A 22,925-nucleotide genomic window follows, 5' to 3' on the forward strand; every position below is an offset into this window, starting at 1 on the left:
TGTTCAGCCTGGCTAACGGCCAATTTATTTTGGTTAATTATGCATAGAACTTTGGTTCCTTACACAACTGGAGGCAGATTTATTTGACATCAAGTCTGACCAGACCAGACACACTCACCATTAGAGCTGAACAAAATGACATTTGTATAGAGTCCGTGTTCCACCTTTTACCTCAGTTGTTGCATGAAACTTTTTAAATACCAATCTGTACTCCTCCAGTTCAGCTGTCTAGAAATATTAATCTAGCTGCCAGTTGATAGAGAGGCAGTTTATTGGCAGAATTTTTACCGAAACTCAAGTAGAATAATTCTGCGATAAATATTCATTAATATTTAAGTGTAGCGGAGGAATCCCTGGTGTTCAGCCTTCTGTCTGTTCCATCTCAGCGACCTGGAGAAGTCGGTGGAGGAGATCCAGAAGGAATCATCTGTCAACCACAAGCTCGTGACGGTGCAGGAGCTGGAGGAGAAGGCCACTGTTCTGAGAAAGCTGGGAGAAACACTCACAGAACTGAAAAGTGAGTCATGCTGGCACACATTTCACTTTCTGCGAACAGGCAGAAAACAAGAAAACACACAGTCTTGTAATCTGGCTGACAGTTTATAATGCACTAATTACTCACCAAGGCACTGATTATCTTTTAGTCACCCACAGGCAGTCTGTCAAACATTTAATCAGTCGCAGATTACTCAGATTGTGCATTGTCTTAATGGACTCCCTGAACATTTACAGTAGTCCAAAAATGTTTTGTTTGATTACATTAAAAGGCTTTTAACGTCTTTGACAAGTAGAATTGATTTGTTTGCGGGAAACAGGGCCGGCTTCTTGTGTTACTCAGCTGCTTTCTCCTGCAGATCAGTTCCCAGGCCTGCAGAGTAAGATGCGGGTGGTGCTCAGGGTAGAAGTGGAGGCCGTCAAATTCCTGAAAGAAGAGCCACACAGACTCGACGCCCTGTTAAAACGCTGCAAGAGTATAACTGACACCCTCGCGACCATGCGCAAGTATGAACCTGCTCCATCTGAGAGCTACAGTTAATCAGCACCTGCTTTACCTTTTCATCCCTACTGAAGAAAGCCTTTGTGTGCTGAATACTGAAACTGTCCTTGGAAATTTAAACGTTTTAAATAATCCGGTGGAAGCATTTATCCAATAAATTCTTAAATAGCTAATTTTAGACATATTTCACTGCTACCATCGCTGACACGGAAACTTGCCCATGTAATAGATTTGAGGAAGGCATTTCCATTTGTACATCTGCCAGAGAGATGGTGTCTTCACCCGTCTTTGTTTGCATGTCAGCAGAACATTATGGCTTCCCATAAAATGTAGTGGACAGACAGACCTTGGGCCAAGGAAAATTGATTATTATATTGTTGTTGATCCAGACCAGAGCTTTCCGCCATTAAACATTCATTGTTTTTAAGCCAAAGTTCTGAAACTATCAAAGTCTGACAAATAATTTTAATCATAATATGTGTAAAATGTGTTGCTGCATTCAACCTGTTACTATTAATATGACCAACTGGTTTATTCATTTTTTGATGAGTGTGGACTTGTGCCCTTTAGCTTTAGACCTCTCTGTTGTCTAAGCACCTCACTTTCTGCTTCAATTCACCTCAACAATAAAAAGAGCTCATCTGATTTTGTTTTTTCTTTCATCTTTGTGGGAAACAGCAAGGTGAAGAATTATTCAGTAGAGGTGGAGGTTTGCTCCCCTCAGTTTTTTTTTTTTTTGGATTGTTTTCACCTCCAGTCATGGATTATTCATGCTTTAGTTTGTGTTACATTTCAGTTCATTAATGAATTCATCCTCCCTGTCTTGCCAGACAAGCGAATGAGGGGGTGTGGAAAAAGCAGGAGGACTTCTCCAGTCCTTCATCAAAGCACAATGATGACTTGCGAAAGTTCGCAGACTTTGACATTCCCACCAGCCCACCACTCACCATCAATGACCTCGGGGGAGGCAACAGCCTGTCCAACTGGAGCCCCCACACTAGCCTCAGCCGAGGCCACGGGAACCCGTCCGGCCCCCACAAGGACAATTATCCTCCTGTCCCCCACAAGGGAAAAGCCCTGGAGGAGCTGGAGCGCCGTGCTGCTGCAGATAAAGCTTTGTCCGTAGAGGTCCGACTGGTAGGAATCATTTCTGCTGTTTGTCGCATTTTCCTCTCTTTTTCCACCACCCACTGTACATAATAGGCTCTACAAATCATATAACATAGTTGCGCCAGTCAGACAACCCCATGGTGGGTGTGTGTTTATAAAGCATTTAGCTCCGTCTCTCTACTCCGCAGGCAGCAGAGCGGGACTGGGAGGAGAAGCGGGCCAGTCTGACCCAGTACAGCGCTCAGGACATCAACCGGCTGCTGGAGGAGACCCAGGCCGAGTTAATGAAGGCTATTCCTGACCTGGACTTTGCTGCCAAGCAGATCAAGCCCAGCTCCAACCCAACGTCCTCTCAGACCCCTCAGAGTGGGACGGCAACCCCAGAGCACCGTGCCAGCAAGCCCCAGCACAAGCTTTCTGGGAAGGAGGGAGGATCCAGGCGTGGCTCTGGTAAGATAGAGAGTTCAGTGTTTCAGTTGGCAACAGTTCTATGCGTCATCAAGAGAAAACCTTGCCCCTTGTCAACTTTTGAAGAGTGAAGGGTCTTTCAGGGTAACTACCACACATTTGTTAAAGGAATCCAATTAATTTTAAAAAACCTTTTTACAAGGCCTGCAGGTCATCAGATCTTCTCAAGAACATATGTGCCCTACCCTGAAATAAAATATGAAAAACTGGAAATAAAGTATGATTTTGACTAAAAATGCTACTGTAAAATCACCGTAAACATATTACACAAGTATTGCACCTTTCTCAAGATGCCCATTGAACTACTTTTTCCAGATGAGCTGACAGTGCCTCGATATCGCACAGAGAAACCCTCCAAGTCTCCTCCTCCACCGCCACCGAGACGTAGCTTCCCATCCTCTCCAGGCATTACCACCCGCAGCGGAGAGCCCCTCATTCCTGGAAAAAGTATAAAGGTAAGACGGAAAGAAACTTGCAAACACAGTTTGAACACTGTATTATATCAAGGAATGATTCTGCACTTAAATTATTTTAACAAATGCACAACAACACCTTCCTCAGATCTACATATCAACAGATTACAGAGAGAAGTTCATGGGAGCTAGTCTGTTGATTTTTAGAATTAAGGTTTTGTTAGATCAAATCATTGTTTACTTATTAATAACAAGCTTGGGACACATTTTCTTTTTGTATTTGCGATTGTAGAAGTCTGAATCTGAAGAGACTGAAGGCCAGAAGCCTCATGTAAAGCTGAGGAGGACCGTGTCCGAAAACCCTCGTCCTGCATCTACACCCCCCACACTGGCCTCTGGGGACAAGGAGGAAGGGGAGGAAGAAAAAATTGCTGCCGAACTGGAGGTAAACTAAAACATTGCTTGTGCATTATGTTGATCACATCTTCAATAAGCTGGTGTTCAACGAGTGGGAAAACTGTGCTCTTTTTATTATTTAAGTCTATTTAAATCTGCCTCTGGCTTTCGCACGTACACATACCACACTGTGTGTGTGTGTGTGTGTGTGTGTGTGTGTGTGTGTGTGCGCGTGTGTGTGTGCGTGCGCGCGCGTGTGCGCGTGCGATATGCTCACCATCATTACCACATGTTCAAGCAGCAGGTGCCATATGTCCCCCTGCCCATGGCTGTGGGAGAGCCCAAAGATCACATACTGCTCAGTCACACACATCATCACCCAGGGCTCACAGATCACAGCCAGACAGATGGACCCTCATGGCTGCTTGGACGGTGTTTGAGATGGCCTGCCTGAAATTTGATTTGAACAAAGAGTCAGTAGCAACTGATTTGGATTATCCAGTGGCTGTTGTGTTTTCATCCTGCTTTGACAGCTTTTGAACCTCCCGTTTCCCTCCCCAGCTGTTTGAGAGAGCCCCGCTCAGGCTCACCCTGCCCCCTCCCCATTCCCAGCCTGTTAGCCCTCGCAACAGGAACAGCGTACCCCCATGCAGACTGGACCTGTGGCCCTCTAAGGCCCCAGGCACTGAGGTAACACTCTGGCTGACCCTGAGTGCTGTGGATTAAACCTCTTAAACCTCAATTTCTGTTCCTCTCAACCCCTCTACCGCACACACAAACCTCAGCTACTGCTCAACCTCTTGACACATGCACTTATGCAAGCCTCCTCTTCAACCTGAAATTAACACAGCAGATGTTGTTGCTCTCCAGTGTCACCTGTTATTGTTGAGGTGCACACATCCTGGGTTTAAGGAATCTGAACCAAAACTACATGCAGAATACACCAATGTAAGGGCTTATTTTCACACTAATTTATCATGGTTTTAATTGCATAATGTGGCTGGTTTTGAGACTATGTAACAATATACAATGATGGAATTACTTGATAGTGTTTTTACTATTGGGAGCAATTGTTTGCTCACAACTTAGCTCTCTCTTTTAGCTCTAGTATAGATGTCCCTAACACCTCAGAAATGTTTCTTCAGCTTAGCTAGATGCTTAACTTTCTTCAACAGCTAGTTGCTAACTTTGTTGCTGGACCAGTAGCGTACAGAAATTTGTTTTGCTGGAAACATGTTGATGATAGCTTAGTTAATTTGTTTTAAAGTCAAAACAATGAGCCAAAATACTAAATTGCTCCAAAGTTGTTATGGTGTGAAGACCTGACTTGGCTGATAATTTGTTGTGATTTTTTTTTTTTTTTTTGCCACCACGAACAACATTGCAGTGTCGAACATCAGTCTCCTATTAATTCATTGTGAACTCTGAGAATACTGGTTAATGTAGATTTTAATTTTGCATAAAAACAACCTCAGCATTAATTAATGACAGTCAGTCACAAGTGCAACCTTCACCAAAACCATCCTTGGCACACAAACCTGCTCACACATTTAGTTCCTGTATATATGAATGCGTCCGTCCTTCACAACCACACAAAGTGAGTGTGTCAGCAGTGGGTTTGCAGTTGATGTTGTTTTGTGTGTGAGAGCCAATTATGTTAATAGAAATGTATTTATAAATACATTACACACACGTTAATAATATTCCTAACTCATTTCTCTCTCTTTCGTGTTTGGTTGTCTTATTATGCAGTGATCATCAGTCTCACTTGAAGTGGCTGGATTGTTCTAAAGCAAAGACTAGTTCGTTGTGTTTGAATATGAAGCTCAAGTGCTTTCCTCATTTATAGGGAAGTCGCTTGTCTCCTGTCCCCCACATCGTGTTGACAGAGTGTTTGCCAGCTTCGCCCACTGCCTCAGAGGATCCCGTCAGAGATTTAGCAAACGACTCTGTGGAGGAGAGTCCATCACGAGATTGGACGGGTCGTCACACAGCCTACGAGGCTCAAATGTCAAAGCAAAGGGATTCATCTAGAGGCTCTCTTCAGCCTGAGCGAGAGCAGCATTGTTTTAAACAGGATATGGGATTAAAACAGGAGCTTGCCCTGCTGTTAACAGAGATGGAGGTGAGGGTGGTGTCTTCTCTTGAGGCCCAGGAGCTCAGCAAGACTGCAGGAAGAGTTTTAAAGACTCTGACCATCTTACCACAGACAAGAGAAGTCTCTGAGGCTCGGCTGAGTGACCGACCACTGCTGGTGCTCTTCAGGGAGGAAAAATCAGTCAGAGAGGCCTACAGGCTGCTGTATTCCCTTCTGGAGTCATCCAAGCCGGTGCCCAAACCCAGAATAAAATCCTCCCTTTACTCAGGCCAGCAGAGCTCTCTGGTGGAGGCTCTGAGAAGAGGGACAGAAACAGGGGACAGGACGCTGACACTTCAGTACAACACCGAGACTAAGATGATTCCTGAGGTGAAGCAGGTTTTAGAAAACAGTACTCTTGAGTACAGTGGGTCAGACAGCTCTCCGGACAGTCTTGCCAGTCGGATGAGAACAACAGAAGACGTCCGACGCAGCACCTACAGGAGGCTGGACAGCTTGGAGGAGACTATTCGAGAGCTGGAGAACACCTTGATAGAGATCAGTGGCCATCCAACTGCAGAGCAGCTCTACACTGAGACAGCCATCAAAAGTGCTCCCGCACAGGTGACCGGTAGTCCGACCTCGGAGACCAAGAAGCCTCCAGTCCCACCCAAGCCGTCGTCTTTGAGTCCAGCATCGAACCAGGTTCATTGCTTACACCTGCTGTGCAGCTTCCTGCTCTAAAGCAGCATGCTCTATTTTCTTTCCTCACTTCTTCTCTACTCTCTGGGTGGTTGTTGGAACTTCACTTTCAAGCCTCTGATGTCTGCTCCCTGATTAAATCGACATCTAATTGTATTTGTAATTGAAAATATGTAGAAGGGACAGACAACAGACTTCCTCCCTTCATGTCTGTTCTGTGATTAGTGCTGGAGCTGCTGTCCTGCTGAGCCAAGAAGTTGTTAATTGTTTCTTTATTGATGTGTCACAGCATCTGTTTTCACTCTGTTAACCTCGCCAGTTGAACCTTTTTTTTACACCAAACAGGCAATAAAAAGTTGCATAGATAAAACAAACATTTCTAATATCTTCTTCTTTCTTTCTCCTCTTAGCGCTGTCAGATTACTATTCTCATCTTGTTCTTGAAATCAAGTCTTTCCCTCAGAATCTTGGGACTGTAATGTAAATCAGCTGTTGTGCTATATTTAACCACGTATAAATGCATATTTTATGTACTGTCACACTCATAATTGCAAACACCAAAAGTTACTTGATGCCTTTGTGTTTCCAGAACACAGAAAAAAAACTGCAGGCAAAAAAAAACAAAAAAAAGAACAGCAAGAAACTTCATCATCAATCTTGAATCCAGTGTTAGTGGTCGAACCTTTATGAGAACAGAAACCTGTCTCTTACACCAAAGCCAAAATCACTTCTAATACACATCTTGTTAATATCTACTGGCCACGTGTTTAACTCTATTACAAGACGTTGCGAGTAGCCTCCTTTCAACTCACCTCCATTTGACCGTAGTTCAACAAAAGATTAGTGATAATCAAAAGGCTTATTGTATTGCTGTGTCAGCTGCCACTTCAGTGAGGTGTCTTTGACAGCTCGCGTAGTATTCCCTGTTGCTCTTGAGTGTAGCCTCCCACTCAGGGAAGGGCTGCAACGCTTGACAGTCACGCTGTCTTGGTTAGTTTCAGCCCTCTGATGTGGAGCCAGAAAGCGTTCCCATGGGTGTGCATGAGGATTACAGAGTCTTCACACATTATTTCATCACTCCAACTTCAAGCATGTTCATCATTTCAGCATGACCCCTTCTTCCTACTCTTGTTCAACATTTGCTCGTGCACTCGCCAGATTCACACTGACAAGAGATCTACTGTCAAGCCCTGTTACAGTTAGGTTTTTAATTAGGACATCAGAATGAGGATTCGTCCGTTAAGTTTAAATTTAGTATACTGTATTTATTGTTGTGTCTGTATTTCAAAATTCTGCTTCACATCAGGAGAAGGAGCAAGGGAGGGAGACAGGCATGAATTAGCGTAGCAGAGAAAGGTTATTTGAGACTATAACAGTTAATCTTTTATTTGTTTTCTTTTCAGCTAATGTCTCTGTGTGCAGAGGAGGCACAGTTGGATGGAAATTTGACTGGATGTGTATTTGTTTATGTTCGTGTTAGAGACAGTCGACATAGTAACTCAGCAGGAAAGATCATTAAGCACACTGCCTGCGGTGAGGATAGGCCATGCAACGTCAGTTTTGATGCGGCGTTTCTATATTCTCGTCTTTGTCACTTTCTACTGATAGATGGTGAAACTCTGTGAAGTGGATATTTCAGTTTTTATATTGGCTACAAGCTCTGATCTTAAAAACCTCATTGGTCTCAGGAGACAGGCTTGCTCGCCGGAATCAGACTGTGTACGGAGTTTATGTGTGTCTGAGGCATAAACTAAAGGCACTGAAGAGGAGAAATGAAATGTACGACCATGTACTGTGTGTCCATGGTCTGATTCACACTCTCTCCTCTCCTCCTCTCCCCTCCTCTCAGGGAGGGAATAGCTCCAGCGTTGGTAAGATTCTCCACTCCTCGGCTGCCTCCAAGCTGAAGCACCTGCAGCAGAACAGCACAGACAAGACTAAAATTGGCAAAAGAGAGGACTTCTTGAAGATCCAGGGCCAGCAGCAGGTATCATCTTTATATTCAGGACAGGCGGGGCCAATGCATGCTTGATCTGGTAGCATGCATGCAGATGGGGCTGTATGGTACTTTCCAGATACTCTCAGTTGCTCTTTGTGGTAGTGGCAGCCCAGGCCATGACCATTTTTTAGGTATTTAAAGAATAACAGGCTTATAAAAATCATAAAAATATAGATGATATCAGAAGATATCATTATAGAAGGACACTGCATATTACTGTTCCATCAGTCTGGAATTGGTGCAAAAGAAGGTAATGATCCATGTCTGTTATAAATCAAGACAGATGGGACACAATATTAAAAACTTTTTGTTTTCCTTATACATTTGATGACCTTGTTCCTTCATATAAAAGCAAATTTTGTCACGAAGGTGACAACACCACTACACAACTTCAGCAATCCTTCAAAGTTATATTTAAAAAACATAAAACAAGCAGAACATGTTCATGTGAACCTCTGCAAGCTGATGAAGTCTCCGGAATTGCCATGCCGCCTCGCCAGATTAAGCATAATTAGGCCTCTACCATCTCTCTTTACACCTGAAGCACTACTGCATGTCCCCACCACACTCCTCAGCATTCGCTTATCAGATTGTGTATAATACTGTGTAATATTCAAGGCATAAATTTAAAAATTTTCTGCATTAGAAAGACAAAAGTATTGATGAATTGATGATGAATTAAAAACTGGTGAAGATAATGATTAGAAATTCTTTGATGGTGAAATCACATTATCGTGACAGCTCATTATCATGGGATTGTTGAAACAGATCAAAGAATCCTCTGCAAGATGTGTGTCAGACAGGTTGAAGTGTTGCAGGATTATCGCTTCACTAACCTAAACTGTGTTTTTAGGTCTGAAAGTCTAACAATTATAGTATCTAAACCAATTAAAAACTTTACTAAGCATTATGTAATACCATGATATGTGTAAGTGACCAGTGTAAGACTAGACCAGTGTAAGACTAGACTTTGGTTTTATCGTTCTTAAAAAATGTAAAACTTGGCCTGTTTGTTTGGGTCACTTAAAAATGTAGTAAATATATGTACTCCTTCACAAGTGTTTCATTTCTGAAGTGTGGCAGAAAGCCAGGCTTTAATTTATAAAAGTTTTTAAAGCCTCTCTATACATCTGTTATTATACATTGGCCTGATCGCTGCCTTTACATCTTTCTGGTTTTTGAATTTTCCAGCATTTGAGTCCTTTAACGTAAGAAAAGACTGGACATAAGGATGCTCGATGGCCTCTGGAGGCGAGGAAATTGAACTGTTGAAGCATATCAGTCCAGTAAAGCCAAAAGAAGATTTTTGCACCATGCCTGTGCACAGGAGGGGAAAAAAAGCTTATTGTCAATGTAATTTGAAAAATAACAGGAGCAGTGGAGTGCACCTAAACCTCCATACTGCACAGAATTCGACAGACCATTCAGACACAAATTCAGTCTTGAAGATTGCAGAGAAATAAATGCGTTAGGCACAGAGAGAGAGATTTGAGAGATGGGGGGAGTAATGAAGCTTTGGTCGCCTCAGACTGAGAGAAGATTGGAAGGAATCTCTGCAGCGCTATGTCATAATCGCCCCTCGAGTCGGTGGCAATCACTGATTATTCAGTATGAAGAGGACAGTTCTCTGTCATCACCATTAAGGCTTTCACGTTCTGTACTTTATTTCTCTCTTTCCTTCTTCCGCTTTCTACACTCTGCAATTTACACCCTCTACCCCCAAAATTAATCCCATTATTTCAGTGTGACACTCGCACACAGCACACTCCCTTTTGTCCACAAACTGTTCAAAACAGTCATTGTGAAAAGACACTGTATGTGTGAAAGCGCTATCCTCAAAAGGGACATTGGACACTCAAAGCTAATTGTCAGCGTGGGAAGCTGGTGCCAAGCTGTGTAGCGTGGCAACATAACTGCAACGGCATGAAGAATAACAGAAAACAAAGAGCCATCTGACCTAAACCGAGAGAAAAAACAGTGAGCACAAATTGCCAGTAACTGTCATTGTGGCATTTTGAAGCATGAGGTGCAGTGAGTAGTTGAGAGGTCAAGTAGTCAGTTAGTCCAGCAGCAGGTAGAAGTTTGAAGAGGTTTTATTAAACAAAAACAAGAACAGGACATTCATTGGGAAAGCAGAGCTCTTTCAATACACAACGGCTAAACAGTGTGGTCATATTAGTCTTAATACCACTCCTACATAATCCTAACCTGTATGGAGCCTTATAAAGGTCAATATTGAATAAATAAATATGAAATAATCACATAAATAAACTGTAAAATATATAAATGAAACTTGAAGATTCATCTAAATTATTTAAAACAAGTCATTACTGTGTTTTATAATATGATTATTAATCTTATATTCATGACAATACAGTTTTTAAAGGAATTCAATTTTATTTTATAATATTATTATTATTTTTTTTTTTTAATTTGAAAATGCCCTTTTCCAAACCCATTTTTATTTCATAATGTCATTTTGCCCAATAAAACCTTGATGTTACACCAATTTTTATTTCATGCCCTTCAGCTAATCACATCCCCCTCTGCCTCTCCAGCAGATTTAGCTCCTGTTAGCTAAGGTAACAATAATGTCAAAGTAATTGTGAATTAACTGTGAATAAACACACACACAGAAACTAACATCTCCTTTTATTTATTAAGCTGAACAAGGCTGCAGATGCTACCTAAATAGCTGGCTTGTGAGCTTGGATTATTACTCGGCATCAAGAGTCAGTGTAATAATTTAATGGAAATGGTATAATTTACACAGTTTATTCATGTGATTATTTATTCCATAATTCCTTATTATTTTTGTAATACTGAGCACTTTCTCTCTCTGTTAACCATGCAGTGCCACTTTCTGTAGCACTGACCCCCCGTTCAAACCTTAATGAAGTCACGATGCTGAGAATCCAGCGTTGCGTTGTTTCCACAGGCTGTTTTTCAATTGGAATTGCTTCTTTTTTTTTTGGTTAGATTTCTGGCATCTTCACTGTCAAACCAAGAAAACAGCACAGATCCTGACAATTTAGCTTACAAATGGATGAAGCCAAATCTGTCTGGTATATCATTTTAAATTCACGATAATGAAACTGCTGAACATGGACTATGCTGCAAAAACATGATGATTACCTTCAGTTCATCTCATCAAATTATCGAGGCGGCTGACTCATTTGCATACAGACTTTAAGAGCTAATTAGAAACTTTTGCCAACTCTATATTCATTTCACCCAATGTTTTTTTTTTAAACCATTCACTGACATCAGTGAAGTAAGCAGGTTATTTTTAAAGCATATATTTGTGTAGAATGTGTGAATCAGTCACAGTCCTACATTATCTGTCTCTCTAGGATCCACGTATTACACCTTACTGTTGAGCTGTAATCTAAAAACTATTCCTATTTGAGGCAGAGCATTTCACCTTCACACTCACAACTGCTGATCACACTTTTGACTGATATTGTTGTTCTGACAATCAGACGTGCCCACCTTGGGTGACATCTCTGCTCGGCCCACAGCTAAAGGTAAAGGTGTATCTTCTCTTAAACCTTTCCTGGACATTACTCCCTAAATGTAACCCCAAACTTTTACCCTCCTTCCAGCTCCCATTGGTGTTTTAGATTGTTCTCTTTTGTCTCCTCTGGCCTAATGATAACTGACATTTCTAGGGTGTTTTGAACAGAGCACAAACTCAAGGAATGAGCACAGCACTTTGGAGTATCCCTGTAGAAGATCTTAATATAAATACCTTCAGCGTTAGTGGTACTGTCCACACAGTGACAGTAGGGGTGACAGTATTGACCATAACCATGATATTTAATAATACATGTATAATAATATCATGATAGCAGATGTTGGGCCTTATGGATCTTTTTTTTTATCAGTTCATCTGGTTGCCTTTTCACTATCCATGAAGTGCAATTGATCTTTTTGTATGCTATTGTACAGTTATGGTTACAATCAAATTCAAAGAAGCTTTGTTGACATTATTTGCTAAAAAAAAACAAAAAAAACAGAATACACAGTAAACAAAGTTTCAGAATTTGACTGATAGCACAATTATTATTTTTCAAATCTTCTGTAGAGAGTGCGATAATATTGTTATCATGAATCCTTTTGGCCATGATAACCCTGTGACATAAGTGACAGTTTGCACCAATTCAAATGAAAGGCAGCTGATGTTCATTAGCATGTTGTGGAAGCCAGCTGGAGAGACATCACTGTGTGACAAGATGCACTGGCTCCATTTATGTGGCTCATGCGTTTAGCCTTGCCAATTTCAAGTTACCCTGTCTAATTTTTTTCATCCAGATAAAATATGCTGGCTGAATGAACTTTCCTCAACCCTTGCATTTAGCTGATTATAACTTGGGATTGTTGGCTAGCAAGCAGGTTGGCCAATCAGATTTTAGGTGTCATGCCTGACCACATTCCTCGAAATACCCCTGCAAATTATATGTTCCAAACAGACTTGATCATTGGAGCAAAAACAAGTGGCAATAATGTCTTTACAGTGTCAGCTTCATTGTCAGTTTCCGCTCTGATGTAATCTCGGTGTGTTAATTGCCAGTGTTAAAATTAACAGAGCCTTTCTGATGATGCTGCGGTGCCGCTGTGCTCAGGCTGTCTGTTCACCAGAGCTTCACTCAGAAGCACTGGAGCATTTCAGGCATGAGGATCCTTCAAATTAATGCACCGGATAAGAATAGACAGTTCAAAACTACAATTTCTCCCCGTTTGCTTTGGCACAGATCACGGAGGCCATGACAATGCGAATCACTTTCATGCCACAAAACCCTATTTTATTTTCCCATTTGGCCTCTTAATATTTCTGGCAATGAAACGGGCTAATTAAAGGTGCCGGGCACAAGGTGGAGGTTGTGAAGGCCTGTCCTGGGAGGCATTCGTTTGGCAGGAGGCTCTGAGAGCGTGAGATGAAGGGCGGCTGCTCTGGCGCACTCACAGACCAGAATAAATGTGTCGGCCAGGTTTGAGAGGAGTTCCTCGAGCAGAAGGAACGACCCTGCACTCTGGGGACTTTTGGCAGCAGAGGCTGTGGAGCTGCAACAGAGCAGGTGAAAGCCTCCCAGCAGCGCAGTCTAGACTAGTACACCTGCTCTCCTTTCATACAGAACTAATCCCCGTAATCCCAATAGAAACACCTTTTTAAAACTTTTAAAGCCGCAGCAAAAACTTTTCTCCTGTTGCTTCTTATTAAAATTATAAATAAATGCAAAATTGTTTAAAATAAAAAAGTTAGGTTTTGCTATTTAAAATAAATTCTATAGCTCTTCCCTCACCCTGTCAGGACTCTGGTACATTTAGCTCAGTCTGTTCCCTGCACAGAAAACATTCAAACTGTTCAGCTTGGCTCCACCTGTAAAAGAGAGACAAATACATGTTGTGAATGTGTCATATGTTGGAACAGTGCCACCTACTGGCTGATTCCAGCATTACACGAAGGGACTGAAGGTGTCGTGCAGCCTGTCCATCAGAATATTTTGCATTTATTTAATGAGTAACAATCATTAAAACAAGTGTCAAAATAAAGATGGCCAACGGTGTAATAAGCAGCTGACAACCTTCACTGCTGCGCCCTATGACAGAAGTTGTGTTTAGCAAGGGTTTGGTCATCATGTGTAGATGGAAACCTGTCTCGTGGCTTGCATCACACATGCTGATATCAACCTGAATAACGATCTCCTGTGTTTGTCTCTTGTTCTGTTTTCACCTCTCCCTCACCCGTCCCACCCTTTACCCCTCCACTACATGTTTCTTCTGACACTTGTTCCTGCGGCGCAACCTCACCCACCCCTTCACCCTGCGTGAACCCGCGCCACCCTGCACCTCTTGGCCTGCCCCACCTTCTGCACCTGTGACCCTGCAGCAGTGAGCGACCTGTCCGTGTCCAACCTCTTCAGTTTCCCTCCTCCTCATGTTCACCCGACCACAGAGCTACACATACTCACCTGCCCCCTTCACTCCATCAGCTACCTTCACTTCTCCAGTGTTTTCTACAAAATCTTCACTGAACCCCAATGTGTGCATTTGTGGATGTGTGTGAGTGTGTTTGTGGGCAAGCATGCGTGCATGGGCATGTTTGACAGTAATGGTAAGGGGAGGTGCTGCAAGGGACAGTGCCCAGCCACAACCAACCAGACTTTAATTTTTCATGATTTCCCCTTTGATCCCTTGAATACCTCATCTCTTTACATCCCCACCCTCCCCCTTCCTGTCTCCTGTGTCCCTGCTCCACCTGAAGGCCTTGGGGACCAACAGCACCAGTGGTAGTATTGAGCCATACCTCTCTGGTATCAAAACGGGCATTTTGTCAAGCCGAGTGCCCTCTCCTGCAGCAGCGTTTGCCCCTGGCCTGAGGAAGTACCCCCAGGAGGGGGCAATACCCTCCCTGACAGCCTCTTCCAGTCAAGCGAAGGCCCTGCTGGCGAGCCTGTCCGCCTCCGGCCTGAGCGCCGAAGCTCTGCTCCTCTCCTCCACCCTCCGCCATCACCGGCTTCTGCGGGAGCAGCGAGCCTCCTCCCTGCCTCTGCCCAGCAGCCAGCCCTCCTCCCCTACTCCCACTACTACCTCCTCCTCCTCTTCCTCCTCACCCACCACCCCTACTCCGTCTTTGTCCCCCTCCTCTCCTACCCCTTTGAGTCCCCTCACCCTCTCCTCTGCGGTTCTCAAACCCAGCGGTCGTAGCCTTGACAGCTCCAGCCTCAACAGCTGCAAGGAGGGTGGCAGCAAGCCTGTGAATAAGGACCTCACCCGCGGCAACTCTCGGTGATGAAGAGGAGGAGGGTGAGGACATGTGGGATTGCATTTCATGCACCATCACATCATGAACCATAAAGAGACTTTTTGGCTTTTTCTTCTTTTTCCTCTCTACTTTTGGCCTCACTCCAGTGTGCAGAGTCTTCATATTCCCATGGCAAGAACTACCATACTGTAAATGGAGTCACAATCTTCTTCTTGGACAAGTTTCCTTCTCTGATCTGGTTCCACAGTTTCTCTGAAGTTCTCCCACACAGTCGTACCGCCAGTGTCCCAGCTAGAGAGCGCACAAACCAGCTGCCCGCTGTAAGCTGTTGTGGTCTGGATGGATTTACTGACAGCACCAGTCTCATATATACCCTCACTCAATGGGTTGTTAGTGGAGTAGATATAATATCTAGACTGTGACTTTTATCATAGAAAATAGAATGCAATAATCAAAAAGTGAGTCCTGTAGTTGTGTGTGTTCTGGATATTATTGCTCTCACTTACCTGCATCACCTGGCAGAGTGTGAGCCCGCTCAGAAAAAAAAAGAAAAAATCAAAAGTAGATCAAGGTGATGATTGTGGTTTCAAGCTGTTTTGTGTTTAAAGGGGATTTGTGGCTTTTTCTTGCATCACATGTGTTTTAAACTCTGAACTGGTGCTATATTTTCCCCTCTGTTTGTACACACTGTGTGAGGAGTTTACACGGCTGTCCCCAATCTTTGACCTGCACTTTGTTGCCAGTGCACTGTCTGCTTTGATTTCATCTCATATTATTCAAATATTTCTATACATCCATTCCCTTAAAAAATAAGAATTAATTACAAAAAAATGTTTAAGTTTAATTTTTCAAAAAATAGAAATTACACTATGTTCACAAAAGCACACTGTAGGGAGCAGTCTCATTACAGCACATCTCTATTTAAAATGGAATAAGGAGGCACAGTTACACAAACAGAAGGGAAAAATGCAAATTGTGTATTATATACAAATGTTGAATTTCTGTATGTGTGTATGAAGTAGTTAATTATGACAATCAGGATGTTTCCACAGTAGCATCTCACAGGTTGCTCTGGCATTTCAGCACCTGACATCACAAACCATCCCAAAGACTCAAGCACACACGGCGATGAATAATACACACATTCTGTCACACACACACACACACACACACACACACTTGGAAAGCCAAGCTGTTTGCAGAAGCACAGACTCTGCTATTTTTTGTTTTGTTTTGTTTTTTCATGATGATTCATTTTCATTCACTCACATCTGTTGCACCACTGAAACTGCACTGGTAAAAAAAAAAATATATATATGCCATATGGACCAGAACACGATTTCACCCCTTAAGGAATCTGATAGATCAGGCGTTTTCTTTTTAGGACACTTGTTTGTTTTGAACTTCAGAGTGTTCAGCTTCCAATTTGCAGGCCTTATTGTAGAACTCAATACCTTCTGTGAACAAGAATCAATCGCACTTCATCGTCAATGACTTGGTTTCAACTCTTGAAAGATAAAGAACATTGATCAGCACATATTTAGAGACTTAGGCTGTAGCCTGACTCTTGCAGTGTCTGAGAGGAGTATATATAGAAATGTAAATCGAGCACAGTTTCCTCTCAAACACCTGACCCTTTCCACCAGTTCTGACTTTGTGAATTTGGTTAATTATGACAAGCACAAAGCTACAAATGTTTCCCTGAGGGGGGGAAGAAAAAAAAAAACATTCCTGCATATTTAAAATTCTGGACACTGAATTACCAACAGTGCTGTTGCCTCATTTGGTTTTATTACATGCATGTTGAAACATGAAACATTTATGAATGTTAGGCCTTTGGTGTGCCGCAGTGACAGAAGTTGAAGTTATCATTATTTAAAGCACATCAAAGGCCTGTCAGTGATTCCCTAAGTGTTAACCCTGCACAAGGAACTATTTTGAAGCTCCCTATCCTGTGTTGTTGCCTCAAGGCTGCCCACTGGGGAGGTGAACGGACAGTCATAGACAAAGGGATTTTTTTTCCCAGTTATTCACCAGAATGACTGCGAGAAATCGATTCTTTGTGGCATCGAGATTAAAACATGTGCAAAGGGGCTCATGTCAAAGAGTAGGCAGCTTGAGGAGAGGGGATTAGTTTGGGGACATGTGTTTGAAGGCTACTTTAATAAGAGCGGCTTTGACTTGCCTTATCTCCATCAAGAGTGCTTGTGATATAAAAGACCCAAAGAGATGAGAGGAAGGGTTTGACAGTCAGAGAGCCATTGAGCGGCTGTTCTTCCCCTGCCTCTTTCACTTGTCTTTGTCTTTGGTGTGGGGCGTCTGTGACATAAAAACCACTAAATTGAAGTTATGCTAGGACAAAGTTTGATGGGCCTCAATTATGAACATTGTGTGCAATATGTAATTAGCACTCTTGCAATTTTACTAAGGCAGTGCTCTTCCCCTTTGAGAAACTCCTGAAAGGACCTGTAACAGTGTTTTTTTTCCCAGTGCCTCTAAGACTTTGTTCTTGCCAGAAGTCCCCAGTTGGTCTTGTGTTACAGTATTATATCAATGACAGAATCACACTTTACCCAAAGAAGAGGCTGCAAAAATTGGCTTGTCCATATTTTTTGCAGAAAAAAAGGACACACAGCTCTTGAAATGCAGTGTGTGTCAGGTTGCAGAAGTGGCATTTGACTAAACACTCCCCCAGCTCTGACAATGTGCAAAACTGCAAGCTCACAGCACAGCGAATTAAGCCTCACCCTGGGTGCTCTGTAGCTCTGCCAGGCAGGTTCAAGCCCTGGGTTTCATATTGAGTGAAGTCAAATGAAAGAAATTCACTTACTCATGCTGTTCCACACTCAAATCCATAACTCTCCGAGTTAAATTTGCTGCATTTGCGTCTGGTGAGCGTTGGGGAGGAAGTATTCACGCTTGGCTGCTTTCCCCAAGTAAAGTCTGAGATGAAACCCTCCCAGAATTGCGTGACAGTGCTCTCTGGAATAATTTTTTTTTTTTTTTTTTTTTTTTTTCCCAAGACAAGTGTTCGTGGGCTGTGATTTCAACATGGCTGCAGGCTTAGAGGGCATGTTGAAGACACTCACAGTGGATGCCCCTGGCAATCAGTAAAACTCATGCAAACTTGAAATCAAACATAGGAGAAATATACATATATAAATATATCTAAGTGAGATGTTTGTGTATGATATTATAATTGTGAAGAAAAGTGTGATATATATATAGGCCTAGATTAAATTATATTCTGTAAAATGTCATCATCTCTTCAGTTTTATATATTAGTGACCATTTTGTACAGATTTTTTCTTTTTTAATTCATTGAGAGAGATAATAACATTTCACACTGAGATTATTTATTCATATGCAGAACATTTTTATATTTGTTTAAAAATATCTGTATAGATAACAGTTAGCCTCTGTAATATACACTGAAGTTCATTTTTGAATTCTAGGATTTTCTTTATGAACACTGATGTAACTTTGATTTATGAAAAGCTCGTCCCTGAAAACGCTTGTCCGGCTCGTTTGCCTCTTCGTGTGAAGGGTCACATGGAGGTGTAAGAGGCTGGACCAGTGCCTGTGCTTAGGGGCTTATTTTGCTACGATATTTTGTTTAGTTTTTTTTTTGTTTGTTTTTTTGGGGGTTTTTTTTGGTTTTGCAAGGGGGTTATATTGTGTATCTGTGGTCTGCTTTTTGGTTTCACCCCATCCTGTGTTTTGTGGTTCAGCTGGATATTAGTGATGTTGGTCAGAAAACACAGATATTGTAGTGAAAGAACAGTTCATGGGCCTGAAGGCTTCACATAGAGCCTTGCTGCTTTGACGGAAGTTAGATGGCTTTAATATTTGCTCTGTGTCATGTTTGCATGTGAAAACAGGAACGGTAGCAATGTGGACGCTCGGTGCAGAAGCATTCAGAGACGACACGCTCTCAGTCGTTACAACATGTGGAGGTACATTTTGTTGCTTATTATGCTCCACTTGTGGCTTTAAGTAGCAGGGAAGCTAAACCACAAGAGTTGTTAAAAACCACCCAAGATGGATCAATAAGGGAATTATGTGAAGTTGTATGAATTTAAAGTTTTATCTTTTCCTTTGCCATTGTATCTTTTTTTTATATAATGAACCTACATTCTATAGTATGTATATGAGGTTTTTACATGAATGTGTGGATGTTCAAAAATCTTGGCATCGAAAACAAAGAAAAACAAAATTGACTTGTAAATAGGTCGAGTCATTCCTAGAGTTCGACAAATTGTTATGTCCAAAAGAAGATGTTTTATTAATAAACTATGATGATGGGTACAAAGGTATATACAAAACAATGCATGTATAGTCTCAAGCAATCGCACGGTGCAGTCGATAAAAATGTTGTCTACATGTTTTCTCGAAAAAATGAGAACGAGGAAGAGGAAAAAGTGGTTCTGTGTTCGAGGTTTTACAAACACGAGGAATGAGACGTTATTTTGGTATCTGTGACACAGGCATGTTCAGTCTTACTGTGATGTTATGTGACGATGAGGATGATGATGATAGTGGCCGAGAGTGTTGGATGTCTAGAGGGATTCGGAAACGCTTGAACGCACCCCAACCAGAGAAGCCACCAGTGATGGTGAACTCTTTCCACAGAGTGATTCTCCCATTTGTAGAGTAGTGTGATATAAGAACAAAAATAATACAGAAAATAGATCTATAATATAATGATATATAAAATTTAAAAGCCTACTGATACTGGAGATACTAATTTATCAGTGTGGATGCCATGATATTCTGTGAGAAATGTGTGTGTTTTTCCTGTGAGAAGACAGTAGGCAGTTGAACTTGCCTTCTTTTGTACATAATTTGCTGTGATTGTGTGTCCAATAAAGTGCAGCTCTCTTGTACAGTGGCGGCGTCTGATCTTGCTTCGTGCTGACTTGCTTTCTTACTAAGTTCACTTTCAAGAAATGATGCCATCTTTAGCATCAGGAAATGCAGTTCAATAGTTTTGAAGAGAAAATACGAATCCAGAAACAGCAGTTAGAAAATTGGTTTATTTTAAAATAAAGTCAGGATCATTAATTTAATAGATGCACACGAGGCGCCACAGCAATAATTAAATTGTTTTTTATTTTTTAGCAAGATTTGGAATCAAATTCATGAACTGATGCATTAAAAGTATCAAATAGTTCCAACTTAAGTCTATTTACAGAACAAATTCACACCAAAATGTTGGCAAAAAATACACAATGCCATATGGTTAATTATATATTTTGATATACTGTATATACAGAACACTAAAAAGATTGTTCTTTTGTCTGTATCCTTGACTGTGATTCCAGTTACATTTGTTTAAAAAAAAAAAAAAAAAAGGAAGTGGCTCAAGTGTCCTGGCGCTGCGCTGGCCGTCGACCATCTGTCCTCCTGTATGGTGTGTTTCTCAAATCTGAGGCAGAGCAGAGGAGATGAAGGTAGAAGTTCCACCACATTTAAATATCAAACATACGGCACATGTAATATTAACATATCCCCCACATGTCTCCTCCAGGAAGCATCACGTTATTAACGTACCTGTGATGATGTCCTCCAGAGCGCCGTCCTTCCCTTCGCGCACCTGCGGTTTCACCTGCCTCTTCTTCAGCTCTGCTATCAGGTCCATCTGGGGCATCTTGGGCATCATAGGCCCCTAGTGAAGGTTAAAAAATTAAAGAAATTTACATCAAAACACATTTTGAAGACATTATTATAACCACTAATGATGCATCATTCGTTTACACTGAACCTTAAATCTCTTACCTTTTGTGCCCCAGCTTTGTTGGGAGATGACGACTCTTTTTCCTCACTCTCACTCTCCATTTTCTTTTTCTGCTGAATCTGTTGCTGTGCTACCTGTGTTCAATCCAGGAGAAAAAAAAAAAACATTAACATTCAAAGCAAACACACATTATCCTGAGATGGATAAATATCAGAAAGCTGCCGCACATCCTCACCTTGTAGGCCTTTATGAAACGTCCGAACAACGGGAAAAACATGGAAGGCTGTGTAGTTTTGGGGTTCTCGCCGAAATACTCCACCACAGAGCCGTAAGCCTCCTGGAGGATGACGGGCAAAGCGAACGAATGTGGTTTAGCACATGATAAGATTTTGTTCAAAGTTGTGTGTTAAGTTCCATATGAGCTGCGGGCTTACCTGTGCTGTCTTGCTGTCTTTGATCAGAGCTTCCAGCTGCTCACTGTTAGTTTTGATGAATTCCTTCAACACCGGGCAGTCGTCCTGCACCAGGAACTCTTTTTTGGTCATCTCCATTCCACGTTCTAATGAGCGGATATCCTGAAGAATGCTATCCAGGGAGACTGGCAAAGAAAGAGAAACAAGTTTAGTACCATTCATGATCTATATAACAATCTTCACTGGACAGCCTGAGTGAGTGAGCGTTTGTGTGTGTGCACGTACCAAGCGCTGCCTTGTCCACAAAGTGTAGGTCAGTGTGGAAGTTGGCCAAGTCGGAGTATTTTTCTTGGATGATACCGGTGATGAATTGAAGTAGCGTCTGTGAGCGGTCAGTGGACTTGGTCTCCAACAACTGAACAGTAAAGACATTCGAAAAAGTTGATTTGGTTATAGAGGTTTTTCTTGAAGCGACAGAGTAAATCTACAAACTAAACGCTACTCACAAGGTCCAGACTCTGCAGCCGAAAACCGTACGCTGCACCTCTCTTGCTGCTGTTCATGTAGTTACCGAAGGCGAGAACAATCTGAAGGGGAAACACAAGAGGTGATTTCTGCAAAATCCCACACTTTGAAGCCACATGAGTTGTTGTTGTTGTGTTGTCTTTTACTCACTTCTAAAATCTTCTTCAGTTTCGTTGAAGACTTGATGGACATGGACGCAGCAATGATGGAGTTCAGTTGCTGCAGATGAGGCCAAAACAAAAATCAATACATCTGATTAAAATCTCAGTCTCATCCAATTCAAGCTACAGTGCATCTGACAAACTGACCGGCTGCAGCCGTTTGACCGTGTCTGGGAAGTTGCCCATGAAAGTGAGAGTGTTTATTCTCTGGTTCAGACGAGGAATCTTCCCGAAGCGCAAGATAAATTGGTCCTCGTTGGTCAGGTCCTCCAGTGGGCGGCCTTCCTTCTCGTAGTTTAGCAGCAGCTTCATCTCAAAGTCTGACGGTATGAAGTGCTCGAGCAGTTCCAGGAAGTCTATGGCCAAAGACTGGTCGTACCTGTACAAAGCAGTAGTGACACATCAGATAGTGTGTTAGAGAAAGACCGCTAAAGAGGAAAAGGACAGCAATGCAACAGAAGCACATACGTCTCTATGGCGGTGCAGATCCCAGCTGGGTTCATTCCTCCCTTGCGTAGAGTGATGGCCAGATTCTTGGCTTTGTTGGGGTCAATCAAGGACATCTTACTGGGGGCCTTCTGGACCACCTTCTTCTTCATATTAGACAGGTCTGTTGGATTACCCTGGGCCCTAGTCTTGAACTGTTCCTCAAACATCTCCATGTTCAGCTCCTGATGTAGACAGAATGAGAGGGAGCAGAAAAGAGATTTTTTTTTTTTTAAGTTGGTATCATATCAAACAGAGTTTTCTCTCAGGATATTCTGGACGGTACAAGTGGAATATAGACAATGCATGTTCTTACCCCTAAGATCTGCTCGTCATCTAACTCGTTGAAGACGGTGCCTGTCACCTGGTTTGGTTTTAAGGCCTGCCAGTTTAACAACGGCATCCTGAACTTGGTCTGAATTGTCTTCTTGCTCTTGAGCCCTGAGGAAACAGAAAAAGAAGATGAATGATTACATAAAGATCTTTAAAGATCCTTTGCTTACAGCTCAGCTTCCACTACTTTTCACATTCTTCTGTCAAACGCCTCACCAGATTGAGTATTTGGAGCTCCGGGAGGGGGTGGGGGTCCAACACCAGGTGGGGGAGGTGGAGGTGGGGGTCCAGCACCAGGTAGGGGAGGAGGAGGTGGTGGGCCTCCTCCGGGAGCTGGAGGGG

At 42.3% G+C, this 22,925-nt stretch overlaps 3 protein-coding genes across 3 annotated transcripts in view; 2 read left to right on the top strand and 1 right to left on the bottom strand.

The window, feature by feature from the left end:
- srcin1 (SRC kinase signaling inhibitor 1) overlaps positions 1–14,087 on the top strand; it is a 40,616-nt gene extending 26,529 nt beyond the window's left edge. The window contains exons 11-18 of the mRNA XM_022739643.1: positions 387–517; positions 855–1,002; positions 1,828–2,134; positions 2,296–2,557; positions 2,891–3,030; positions 3,281–3,433; positions 8,013–8,150; positions 14,053–14,087. Of these exons, the coding sequence (XP_022595364.1) occupies positions 387–517; positions 855–1,002; positions 1,828–2,134; positions 2,296–2,557; positions 2,891–3,030; positions 3,281–3,433; positions 8,013–8,150; positions 14,053–14,058 (1,285 nt within the window). The 3' untranslated portion in view covers positions 14,059–14,087. The remainder of the gene's footprint in view (positions 1–386; positions 518–854; positions 1,003–1,827; positions 2,135–2,295; positions 2,558–2,890; positions 3,031–3,280; positions 3,434–8,012; positions 8,151–14,052) is intronic.
- Positions 14,088–14,367: 280 nt separating this feature from the next.
- Positions 14,368–15,125, top strand: LOC111217702 (uncharacterized serine-rich protein C215.13-like; the record flags this gene model as incomplete). The annotated part of the gene is made up of 1 exon (XM_022739686.1): positions 14,368–15,125. A coding segment is annotated over one exon (588 nt), but the record flags the coding sequence as incomplete, so codon positions are not given.
- A 4,819-nt stretch (positions 15,126–19,944) lies between these two features.
- LOC111217497 (formin-like protein 1) overlaps positions 19,945–22,925 on the bottom strand; it is a 12,184-nt gene continuing 9,203 nt past the window's right edge. The window contains exons 15-26 of the mRNA XM_022739394.1: positions 22,800–22,916; positions 22,567–22,691; positions 22,233–22,435; positions 21,912–22,143; positions 21,754–21,822; positions 21,585–21,665; positions 21,364–21,493; positions 21,100–21,263; positions 20,901–21,002; positions 20,707–20,799; positions 20,482–20,596; positions 19,945–20,356 (exon numbers count right to left, since the gene is read on the bottom strand). Coding sequence (XP_022595115.1) covers positions 20,292–20,356; positions 20,482–20,596; positions 20,707–20,799; positions 20,901–21,002; positions 21,100–21,263; positions 21,364–21,493; positions 21,585–21,665; positions 21,754–21,822; positions 21,912–22,143; positions 22,233–22,435; positions 22,567–22,691; positions 22,800–22,916 — 1,496 coding nt within the window. The 3' untranslated portion in view covers positions 19,945–20,291. The remainder of the gene's footprint in view (positions 20,357–20,481; positions 20,597–20,706; positions 20,800–20,900; positions 21,003–21,099; positions 21,264–21,363; positions 21,494–21,584; positions 21,666–21,753; positions 21,823–21,911; positions 22,144–22,232; positions 22,436–22,566; positions 22,692–22,799; positions 22,917–22,925) is intronic.

This window comes from Seriola dumerili, unplaced genomic scaffold (assembly GCF_002260705.1).
Source record: "Seriola dumerili isolate Sdu_G_001 unplaced genomic scaffold, Sdu_1.0 BDQW01000044.1, whole genome shotgun sequence".
Taxonomy (NCBI): Eukaryota; Metazoa; Chordata; class Actinopteri; order Carangiformes; family Carangidae; genus Seriola; species Seriola dumerili.